Below are 12,741 nucleotides of genomic sequence, written 5' to 3'. Positions count from 1 at the left end.
AAGGTCTGGGTAACCTTCTCTCTGATTCTCTTTTTGTCCTCCCCTTATCATGTTTGGTTAATAATAACTTTTTACAAAACATGGCAAATTCCATGCTCAAACTTCAGGTTGTTTGAATAAAACGTCTTTGTTTCATTGTAGCATTTAAGACCCTTAGTCATGGATTTTCAGGAAACATACAAGCATACAGAATGGAAAAGGAAAAAAGATGACTAGGCAGGAATTAGAACATAGGAATAGAAGGAACCAAATATGTTGATGAATCCAGTCTGTATGCTGTTGCAGGTCTGTTACACACACTCATGAGCAAGAAGACATTTCCCAACACTTACAAAAATACAAAAGACCTGCTGTTAAAACAGAACAGAAGTCACAGTTTCTAAAGTTCTGTAGATAGTGTGCAGGAGGCCATTGAGGCCATCACACTTGTGTTAGAAGGGGGTATTTGTTGAGTAAAATTCCCAGACGGTGCTAGGCATTGAGGCATGTCTTAGCTACAGAAGAAGGCAGAAATCTCCAGTGGTCATCATTCTGCCTGGTAAGATCTGCCTATCTTCAGATCTGGTGACATTTTCAACCCTAAGCATTCGATCACGGTGCACAAAATCTTTAGTCTACCTGGTTTAATAACACTGGAAGTACATGTGCATCCCACCTAACAGTTTATAGGCTTTGGCCTATCTCCAGTGTGTCTCAGAGAGACAGAGGGAAAAAACCTAGAGAAACCACTTTATATCTGTTAAAGAGGGAAAAAGTTTTGTCCCAGTCCTTGTGGCTAGCATAAGTATGAAGAATGAGATTAATACAGTGTAAACATGATACAAGCAAATGCTATTGACAAATAACAAATACAGCTTATTTTACACAAACAGTAATAAATTGGATACCAAAGAGACTAACCACAGCTTAAATATGTAGGATCCTTTTTATCTCTTGTACAGTTTACTCTATCAACTTATCAAGCTCCATCAGAGCACAGTAGTTTCCTTCCTCTTACTACCTCATTTAGAAACCATTATAGAGTATCATTCCTCAGATGGGTAGAAATGTTATTATAATTTCCAGTCTCAAAGTATTTGTGCACAGTTTATTGCTGCATGCTTTTTGTGCTATTTTTATCCTTTGTTATCTTATTTCTTCTCTTCCGATCTAAAAAGTTATCATATCCCCTCTCCACCTTTTTTCCAAATCATCCAGCAAACCCCGAATGTAACATCTTCAGCCTGTTCTCATTCTTTGAGGCAGAACCTGTGGCAGGAGAACTAAGAAAAGGTAGACCAGTGTGGGTTTGCCACTGACCCAAGCCAGTAGCCCATTCATCCTTTGAGGGAGGAAAGATTTTCTCCCGCTGCCAGGTAAACGAGATAGTCTGCCCATTGAAGTGGAAACAGTGTATGCTGCAGAACTAAAGATAGCAGGTTCTGACTGTGTTGATAATTTGAGGCAAGGTAAAGGGCTGTTGCAGTTGCACAGAATAAAATTTAGTTTTCCTTAGCTTAAAGAAAAAGAAAACTAGACCTTTATTTACCAGAAATGTGTTACAAATAACATTATTTAAATTGCCAAGACAGCAAGACAGCTACCAAGAAATGTCACATTGACACTTAACCTGTGCAAACCTACATTTTGCCTTTTTGTGCATTTGCATAATAACAATCTTCACTGAGATCGCATGCTGTTCTATTCCATAGGCTTCCTGCCTCATTTGCACAGTAGAGGGCAAAATTAAGTGATATAAGCAACTACAAAGCTAGTATTTCCTGATTTTAAGTACTTAACTTTACAAAAATAACATTATTTCCTGACTTCTTTTCTGTGTTACAGTATAGTATAATCAAATCTTCTGCTTTTTAGTAATTTTATGCTCAAAGCAATAGCAATGATCAGTGCTCAGCACTCTTACAGTTAATATTGTTTCCTATTGCACATCTGGATTTAATGACTTTCGTTTTGTTTAATTTCCCTATTTAGTGTCAGAACTGTGTGTGCCACATGCAGTTTCAAGTGACCAGCTATCTTCAGAAAACCTCAGTGCAGCTGTGGGACAAAAGATCAGCTCCCCCAACAGGATTTTCTCAGATGAACATAATTATGCTACTATTGTTATTGGTTTCCCAGACCTCTTGGTAAATACTCAGCATTATTATACAATGAAGTAATATGATCTCATTTGTTCTGTAACCAGTTAAGTACCTGTTTACCAAATGATATGGAAAAAGAAGGGAATGACAGTAAATGACAAATCCATGTAGTGTACACCATTTGGTAGGGTAGTCTAATCTAGAGGGATTTCAGTGGACTTTGAAATAATAAGAAATTGGACAACATAATGTCTAGCACAGACAAAATTCATTGTAGGTAAGTTCTGAATAGTACTGGGTAAAGGAATATTTTCTAAATCATGTCTTTTTATAGATGTTTTGATTAAATATAACCACTGAGGAAAAGGATATCAGTACCATTTTGGGCTGTTCAGCATGAACTACTTGCTCAGTATGCAGCAGCTAGCAAGACTAGATTTAAGAAAAAGAAAAAAGATACAGAAAATGGTAACAAAACTGTACAGCCCCTTCACTATTTAATAATGTAGTTAAGTGTAAACACTGCATGTAATTGTGCTCATTCCTGTGATGCAATTAGAAAAGGACCAGAAAGGAAAGTGAAACTTAACAGTGTAATGACTAAGGCTGTTGCAAGGAGTGGAGGTAAACACAGGGAAAATAAAAGCAGTATGTTTAATTCTTTGGATTTATTTATATTTACTACCTATTGATACGTAAAAAGGGTGGTGCTTATGGAATAAATAATTCTATGTCATGTTTGCTTAATAAATTGGGGCAAATTAGAAAATTTCACTGTTAACAGACATGAATTTTGGGAAAGCCAAATGACTGAAGAAAATACTCTGAAATCCAAAATGATTCAAAAATATGTTTTTGTCAATAAGACATTCCCTGTCTTTGCAATTAGCTTTTGAGTTTTACTTGATTTGGATTTTTATTACCAGACTGATTATACTAGCTTTTCATATTATTTGTAATAGATGTGAGTTTATTGCTGGAAAAGGGAGGTAGTCTAGAGGAGGGAGTACTAAAGATGCTACATACTTCAATACCAACACTGGTGATGAAGCATTTTGCACTCCCTGTTTTAGACTGAGGCCCTGTCTTTCCTTATATACCGTTTTAAATGTCCATGTGAATGTCAAAGAGGGAGTGCTAAAGGTGAATGTGAGGGTGGTGGGAAAAAACTTCAGATGCAGTGTTTAGTGTTAATAGTGTAGGTGTTTAGTATGAACAAGGCATCTAAGCTCTTACTCATAGTAGCAATGCTCAGCTGACCAAACGTAAAGGCCTTCTTCAAGATGAGATGATTTATTCTGTAGGCTCTACTGACTATAGTGGGAGATGAAGCACCTGGCTCACATGTGGACACCTACATTTATGTCTCTGAACCTGGAGCCAAATCCCAGCCTTAATGCCTAGCTTTGAATTCACTACTGAAATATCTGTTTGCATTTATCTACATTAGTGGAAACTTAGATTATGGTAACAGTTTGTTACATAGTTTGATTCCAGATTAGGTTATTTCAATGCTTTCTGTTCCTGATTCAACATGAAAAAAATTGTTGATTCAACTTCAGATCTTCAAAGAGTCTCAATTCCTAAAACTTGTGTAGGTGGTCTGTTGTTTTTCACTCCTATAGGAGTTTTTAATGACAAAATAATCCAGGTCTTTTCCTTGTCATGTGGTGACATGAGAGGTAACCACAGTAGCCACATTTGATTTGAAATTAGATAAGAAGTGGAACTTACCAAGAAACGTTTGTTCTTAGGCTCAATAAGAGTAACGTTTTGTTCAGTAGACTCCTTCTCTCTTGCAGTCTCCTAGTGAAGTGTATAGCTGGAAAAGAAACTCCTCTCTGAGTGGCAAACGTGCTTCTCCTTCTGATCCATTTTATTACGGAGCCCGGAGGAAAACAGGAGCTGCAAAACAAACCAATTGTGTAACTTTATTGGCTTCTAATCAAATAGTCAGAATTTTAGCACCTGGAGATGTGCCTTTGAAAGACATTTACCCAAAAGGTAAGAGGTTCATATACTTGTGCTGCAACAACTGTACACACTTGTTTTTGTTTTATAAACTGCAATCACTCATCAATTTTTCCAAAATGTTTTTAAAGAATCACAAAGCAAGCATTTGAGGAGGAATGAGGGTAGTTGCACTCATTTTTAAAATTATTTGGATCTCATTAACGTGCTGAATTATACTTCTGAGGAATTAACAGGCTACCTAAACTGTGAATATCCCAGTAGATGGGATCTCCCCCTGTCCGCACAGGGAACCAGCTACAGGAACATGATCATTCCAGTTCAGCAATCGGCCTTCACCAGTAATTCCAACCTCTGCTCAGTGCCACACAGACATGCAGTGATAAGACAAACCTGTTGTCCATCTAGGTCAGTATTCTGTCTCCAGCAGGGCCAATAGGAGAGGTTATTTCAGGAATGCATGTGAGCCTGGCCACTTCTGTGTCTTTCCCTTCATACTTCCTCAACATTTGCAGTTGTTTTGCTAGGGATGTTGCAGGGGACATCCCTGCCTCAATCTTGAAATCTCCTTTTATGGACGTGTTGCCCACAAGTTTGTCTGGTCCCTCTCTGAACTTGTGTGTCTCCACAGCAAGCTTACAAGTTCACTACTCTCTGTGATCAACTGATCTCCTACCAGGTTTATCAAGTGCCCCTCATTCTAGCATTGCAGGGTTGGGTGCGTAACAGTTCTGCATTCACCTTAACCATCACCTTCATGACTTTGTAAACTTCAGTCACATCTGCCTTCTCTCCAGACTGAAGAGACCCAGGCTTTTTAGTTCTTCTCTTGTCCAAGAGAATGTTGCATGAGCAACATTCACATACAGCAAAACCATCCTCCACTTGTACTCTATTAAAGCAGGAATAGACTATAGACCTTCAGACTTTTTTGTGCTGCCATGCCAAGCTTTCTGTTATCATTGTATCTTTAGCTTCTTCAGCCAATAACTGAAAATATACCAATTAGTGCTAAATAACAGCATTTGTGAGTTTTTCATTAATTACCTCTGGAAATCTCCAAGGAAAGGTCACTATCAAAAGGGAAAACCCCCAAAATATTTGTACATGGTAGAATGGCAGGTTTTTGGAATTCATCATCACAAGAAGCTATTCCTGATTTGTTCTGTATGTGAACTCTCTGTCCCAGAATAAATGCTTTATTCCAAATTAACTCCCTTTTACAAAATAAATTGTCTAATGTCTGTCCTCATTTAATGCAGATTAACTTCCCTGTGTAGAGAAATCCTTTTATTTATTACTAAAAGGATAAAACATTTACTTGACTAAAGAAGCAAAGTCAAGGATATAAACAGGGTAAAAAACTGAAGTTACCTACATTTGTAAAGAAGAGATTAGCTTTTAAAAAGATTAAACTTTAAAACATAGTTAGAGTTAGCATGATGATCTTGGAACTAATTATACTACTTCAGGCTGTAATCCTCTCATACTTTATAAACTGCTAAAGGGCCAGACTGGGTCATTTTTTTTAGGCCTTCACGGTAAAAAAAAAAAAATCTGACTCTGAAGTGGATGGTATAAAAATTCAGAAGGTAAATCTTCTGAGCTTTTGTTAAAATTAGTTTATTAATTTGGGAGTGAGGGAGGGATACAGTGCTTCCAAATGATACCTAAAATTGAGATCTTGACAGTTATTTCTAGAAGTCTCTTAAGTTGCTGTGGTATATAACACTTTATAATGCTAGATTAGTATAATTAAAAACCAGGGGACATTCTTCATGAATCCTGGATACCAGTGACCTGAGCAACTTATCTGTCTGAGAATTGGCTTCTGTCTGACCGAGCAATTTAATTTATATCTGTTGTTATAGCTGAACAGGATACTAACTTTTTTTTTCCTCAACTATGGTGAAATATATTCATGAATAGTGATTGATAGCTTTAAATTTGTAGAAAATTTTATGAGGTATAGTTTGTACAGTACTTTATGGCCATTTAAGCTGAAAGACTTAAGGCCTTCTTGAAGATCATTATCATTGATTTTTCTTTTCTAAATGACATTTTAATTTATGAATTACCAAAATTGACCTTAACTGAATCACGTTTAATAGGACCTTAGTGATACAATTAAATTGGACCTGAGCAAGACTCTAGGTTTTCTATTCCATAGCCTTTTTCAGGACTTCAGACATTTCCATTTATCACTTAATGGTCAGTTTTTCTAGTGGAGGAGGAGCTATGAGTGGAGTCCTACAGAGACCTGTGCTACTCAGCATGGTCATGAAAAAATGGAAAAATGAATGAACAGTGAGGTGACAGTGTTTGCTGATGATACTGGTTATTATTCACGGTAGAAGGGATTCACCATGGGGGATTACAGAAGGACTACAATGCTGATTGCAATAGAAATGGCATGTGAAATTCAGTATAGATAAATATAATGTACATGAAGGAAGAAAGAAAGAGTCCTAATTCTAGATCTAAAATGATGGGGCTGATCAGTACATCTAAGGAGCATTCTTTTGGTGTTACGATAGATAGTTTCATTAAAATATCAGTTCAAAACTCAGTAGCAGTCAAAAAAAGCAAATAAAATGTTAAGAATTACTAGGGAAGAAACAGAGGAAAAACAGATAACGTCTTTGTGCTGTTGTGTAAATCCATGTGTCCTTAACACCTTGTAGTTTTCATTTCAAGGTGGGAGAAGACTGAACCGGGATAAGTTCAGAAAAGGGCAACAAGGATGAGCAAGATTACATTGGCCAAATCTCTTGCACGTGGAGACAAGATCAGGAAAGGGATATATGGTGGAGTTCTACAAGAACATGTTTGGCATGGAGATGTGGAAAAAGCAATTTTACAGTTGGTACCAGAGTTAGGGGGCAGCTAATGAAGCTAGTAGGAACTTCATCAAAACAAACAAAAAGAGGTGGTTCTTCACAGAGCAGGGAACCAAGCTGTGAAACTGCTTCCCAAAGGATGTTGTGAATGCTGAAACATGGATCCAAAGGACAACTGGACAAACTCATGGAAAGTATATAGACATATAAATATAATAAATATGTAATAAATAATATATTAATAATAATACATTAATAATAATATATAATAAATATATAGACATAAAAACATAGACACCACATCCAGCTTAAGAAGCCCCTAGATTGGAACTGGTTGGTGACTTGAGGAAAATACTATGTATGCTTGTCTATCTTTACACTTTTCAAGCATCTAACTACTCTTGGAGACAGGATACTAGATTAGAGGGACCTAGTATTGCCATTGTTATGGCATGAATCCAAAATCTTTCCAAGTGAAAAAGGGAAGACAGAAGAAGAGAGACATGCATTCATGTACTCACTTCAAAAGTGAGATTATAAGGTACTAGTCCGTACTATGCCCATTTGAGATCCAGTATTTGCAACCCTCTCTGCTGAGCTATTGTTTCTTCTGGAGTTTGGCCCTCAATCTCACTAATTGACAGAATATTTAATTTAATGCACATTTAACTGCTACCAGTAGCCGCTTAACGGTCTTGGTCCCTTGGAGATTCAATGTTGCTTATTCCTGATTGTGCTGCATAATTCATGGGGGCCTTTGGACGTTTGGTGATTCGTCTGTGCTGTTGTTTCTCCAATGGAAACCTGTAGTTACTTACCCACAAAAGTTGTATAAGGCTTCATTCATAAGTCTTTGTATCCTTTCCTGGGAGATGGTATAGTGAAGCAAAGGCATCCTATTACAGAAAATTGAGTATGTGGCAGTCCCTTGAAGTTCTTGCACTAATGTCTTATGTTGCCTTTGAGAAGTTGTTTTATATTTTTGCTTCAGTTTGCGTATCTATCAGGCTTTCTCTCTCATCTTCGTGGACAACTGGTCAGTTCTGACACACAGCCTTCCATTTCTATTAATTATTCAAAGTACTCAGCCAAACTGTAGCATGCTCCAGAAAGTATTACCAAAACTGTTCCAGGAACGACAAGCAAAGAAATAATTTCCTTTATGTTTTATTGGAACTGTAAACCAGGGTAATAGTTATGTTTGAAAAGAAACTATAACAAGTAATAATTTCCCCAAAGACTGACAAATAGATATATGGCCACAAAATATAAACTCAGACAGGAGATCATGGCAGAATCCAGCAAATAAGTATTAATGTTTATTCTAAAAACAAGGCTATAGAAATGAGGGCTACTTCAGAGCAAATATTTACTTGGATTCTCAGCGCTTTCTATATATGAATATAAAGTAACAGTCTAATACTGAGTGCGTATCTCTGTTAGTGTGACAGTAACTGGAACAACATGTAGTGTCACACACAGTTACAGGAATAACCTCAACACATCATCTGGTCCACCTATTTATATAGGGACAGGATGACATTTTTAGACTCTTCTTAACTGATGTTCGTCAAACAATTGGCCTATTGCAATGCTTCACTCTCCTTGTGTAAGAAAAACTTTTCCTAGTATCCAGGTTTTTTTGCCTTAAACAAAACTGAATACTTCATGTCACCTCCATTCAGTCAGGATAATATTGGTCTCTTTATAAGGATCTTTTTAATATTATGGGACATGTGTTTTTCAAAAAAAAGTCTCTTTTTAGACCCCCCCCAAAAAAGTTAATTCCTTATATTTGTCCTTGTAGCCCATCTATTCTAATCCCTTTGTCACCCCCAGGACTATCTCATGTGTCTATGTTTTCCTTGAAGTTTGATGTCTAGAGCTGTGTATAGCTATTCTTCTCCGTCGGGCTTCAGCAAAAGAGGAACACACTGCACTTGTTTAGGTCTGATGTTCATCATAAGATTCTTGACTGCAGGTCTGGGGCCTGGCCAGTTGTTCCTGTGTTGCGTTTAAGTATTTGATTACCTTTTCTTCAGCTTCCTACTCTGCAATCCTTTGTCTTTTTATAATTTAATTGGGTTGATTTGTGTTCTTTCTCTAATTTATTAACTTAATTTTTAATTTTTATCCCATAGTTCTACCCCTTCCAGTTCAGTATCAGCTCTATGTTCTAGATCTTCATCAGAATTTTTAATGTGTATCTTATTCTCCATTACTACTGAAAGAGAGAGCACATTTTAAAACAGAAACAAAATCTAGGCAAAAGAAAAAGTGCTCTGCGGTCCATAAACCTGCATTTTTCCAGACTTTTTCTTCCTATTTCCAATGTGTGTAATATTTCCATTTTTATGAAGATGGGTAAAGTCAACAGATGTGCTACTGTAGATATGCATACTACAGATAGGTAGATACAGTAGATACGCATGAAGTGCTGCTGTGGCTTATTTTTTGTACTCATTTCAATGTTAGATCCCCTTATACTGCTGATCTTACTGGTCTTTTCTGTGTGTGCTGTATGCAAGCATCAACACTTCTGCAGGTAACATCAGGCTCTCCTTCATTTCAAGGAGGTGAAAGATATGTTGTTTTAGAAGGAAATCTAGAGTTGCTTTCATCTTGTGACAATGATATTTTGTGCCCATACTATGCAATGTAATTCAGTCTTCTGTTTTCTTTTCTGAAAAACTTAAGTTCCTCAATTTATTTCAGGCAGATGAAAGCCAGCTCCTAACTGGAAGCCACTTCTGAGCTCAGGCAGAGTGTACTCGTACATTGGCAAAAGCCAATGTAGGCACACACACACACACACACAAATTTATTTCTGAGGGAGGGACCATAGTATTAGCTGTATTCATTAAACTGTCTATGAACAGAATATTAAATGCCTGATAGTCTAGGGCTATTTACTATGAAGTTATAAAATCTTTGCATACTGGGAAACTACGTGCAAAAAGAGTGGTTCAATTTAAGGCAACAACATTTAGGTTAATATTATTGGAAATTTTCAAGTGGGAATCATAAGCACAATGTTGTGAAACATTCCTCAATATGCTTTTAAAGTCAGATATACAGCTGACATTATCTTCAGTGGCAGATAAAAGCAGTGAGTTAGGGACTGCTTTAATGTCTGATCAGTGCTTTTGCGGGTAGGGCTATATTTGTGTGTAATTTTGACATTTGCTATACAAATGCATTGTTCTTTTATATTTGTGCCTGTCTGGTTGCTCACTATCATAATAGTAAAACAATTCTGTATTTGCAAGATATACTCCTGTGTTGAATGTGAAAGCTTATCATTTTCTGACAGGTACTGTATAATGAAATGTTTAAATTTAATCTACTAAATGCAAATGCAATAACCAGTTAATCATGCAGCAGGAAAATAACATGTTTGTTTATTTTCAGATGTCACTCCTCCACAAGCTGCTGGATACTTGGAAGTAACAGATCTTAACTCAAAGAAAATCAAATACATTGCTATTCCTAGGTAACTGATTTTATTAATTAGAGCAGCCTCTGTCTTACAGGAAGAGCAAAGAGAATTTAGTGTGTATTATTACTTCAGGATAAGCAAATATTTCTTCTGATGTGGAAAGTAAGAATAATTCATACTTAGTGTGTAAAATTCTGCAACTGTTGTAGCATATTTTTGTCAACATTTTTTATCTGTTTACTAGGTGATACCAATGAAAATGTAGCAATTAATTAGTAAATATGAAAGGTAGCTTTATCTTCTGATTTTCATTCCCTTTGCTCTTTCCCCCTCTTCACCGACTTTATCCTCTACCCTCTTTCATTTTGTTTTGCTATCTTTATTTTCTTTTCCTTTCTATCTTTAGGGTCTAACTAAGATAGGCAGAATGATCCAGTTCTAGGTGTTAGGAAACCAGGAATCTAGTTCTGGTCCAACATAAAGTTCATCTTGAAAATAACTTGAGCTTCTCTGTGTTTTGGTTCTCCCTTTGGAAAATATACATTCCCTCACAAGTATCTTGCATGATACACAAGTATCTCATATGATATATTAAAATGGTCAGACTACGTGGCTTCTGTATGGTTTTAACATCTATCTCTCACCATTGTAGAGCGTATTTGCAAATAATTTATGATATAAACGTATATTTTGGTTACAAATTGTTATTTTCCACTGCAATAATAATAAAGTTTTTTGTTTTAAATAGCAGTCTCTCAACTTTGCATGTTTAAATAGCACATGTATGAAACTCGCACATCAGGAATTTTATACTTTTTTTTTTTTTTAATTCTATCCATTTGATGTTGGTTTTGACAATATTAATGAATTCTCATTTAAATTAATTCTGCTTCATTAATAATCTGTGGAATTTTTGAATTAATAGAGAGTTAATTTTGGACTGTTCACCATTTTATAATTGATCCATTGGCCTACGTCTTACACAGTCATTCAAAAATGTAAGGCATTAACATAGAAATAGTAGTGAATCACACTTTATTTTACACTAGGATTTTATAAGAAATTACAAAAATTACAAAGCCAAACTTCAACACCATGACCCTTAACCTAATATGAGGATTTAAGCTATTTATGGCAAATCTGAGAAGTACAAATTTAAAAATGTACTCCATTAAGAACTGATAAATAAAGTGACTTTTCATATATATGAATAGTTCTATGCTAAAATTTAACAGGCTTTCCTCCTTCTGGCATAGTTAGCCTGGTCAAATGCTAAGATAACTCTTCTTCAGTTGAATTAGTACATGGTGATTTCAGTCTTAGGTAGAAACGTATGTGTTACTGCTTCTTTTATCTTTGAAGATTATTAATTGTGGTATTAGTGCACGTTGCCAAGTCATTATGCATGTCATTAACGGTACTGAAAAAATGCAGAGAATCTTTCCTACTTTATCTAAATTTCCCTTCATATTATGTAGCTATTAGGCCCTCTGTTTCAGCAGTAAATTTTTGTCTGCAAGTTGACTGTTTAAAACGGTGCTGAGATTCTCTGTGTATAAAGCTGTGCCATCTTTAAATGAGTGTTAAAATCTTCATTTTTTATTAAAGCACTGGAGAAAGGTGTTACTTTAAGTTGATGGAAAGGGATTTTCCTCAGTGCCCAGGTCATGTTCTCTCCTATTTCTTTTGTAGTTTCGTATTTTTCTATAATGTATTTTTAAATTCTTTATAGTTTTTTGTAAAGACTGATTTTCTTCAGATAGATGAGATATAGCAGTGGGTTAGGCAACACATTCCCTTTCAGCCTGGTCTTTTATACTGCTTTTTATACTGACATGTACCTTTCAATCATACCCACTTTCAGTAGGTGGAATGTTTCAGATGAAATAGTGGGTCTGCAGGGCTTAGTTATAGTCTCTCATGGAATGAGGATGTAATTTCATTTAATTGTCACCTTAACTACAGAAATACTTATGCTCTTTTTAATTGCAGCTTCAAGAAAAATCACATTAATTATTGTTTTTCAGATCACAATCTCTCTCTCCATATACATCTTGGCTCTCTAAGATCTCGGACGCCGATGCCCTGTTGGCACCACTGGGCAAAGTAGGTTTGGTTAGTGTGGACATGGGAGGCGGTGTGAGGCTTTGGGAGACCGGGCTGGACAGTCTCCAGCAGTCGCTGCAGGACTGGAGGAACATGATTGGCCAAGAAGATGGTCGTCCTGTGCAGGTAGGATTTCACAAAGTTGAAGTGAAAAACATTTAACAAAATGAGTTGCAAATGAGTTTTCAGCTGGGAAGAGGGGTCAAGGGAGAGCTGTGTTGAAAAACACTGTGAAGTAGAAATATGCCTGCAAGAAAAATTGAATAGACGTCTTCACTGAAAAAAAAAGACACAATAGCTTAAT

The 12,741-nt window shown here is 36.2% G+C and overlaps 1 protein-coding gene across 3 annotated transcripts in view; it reads left to right on the top strand.

Moving 5' to 3' along the window:
• VWA8 (von Willebrand factor A domain containing 8) overlaps nucleotides 1-12,741 on the top strand; it is a 204,454-nt gene that overhangs the window by 142,077 nt on the left and 49,636 nt on the right. For all 3 annotated transcript variants that reach the window (XM_076363301.1, XM_076363293.1, XM_076363311.1), the window contains exons 34-37: nucleotides 1,972-2,126; nucleotides 3,884-4,085; nucleotides 10,304-10,385; nucleotides 12,359-12,563. In XM_076363301.1, coding sequence (XP_076219416.1) covers nucleotides 1,972-2,126; nucleotides 3,884-4,085; nucleotides 10,304-10,385; nucleotides 12,359-12,563 — 644 coding nt within the window. The remainder of the gene's footprint in view (nucleotides 1-1,971; nucleotides 2,127-3,883; nucleotides 4,086-10,303; nucleotides 10,386-12,358; nucleotides 12,564-12,741) is intronic.

Source organism: Aptenodytes patagonicus, chromosome 1 (genome assembly GCF_965638725.1).
Source record: "Aptenodytes patagonicus chromosome 1, bAptPat1.pri.cur, whole genome shotgun sequence".
Taxonomy (NCBI): Eukaryota; Metazoa; Chordata; class Aves; order Sphenisciformes; family Spheniscidae; genus Aptenodytes; species Aptenodytes patagonicus.
This window is presented reverse-complemented; position numbering and strand designations above follow the sequence as displayed.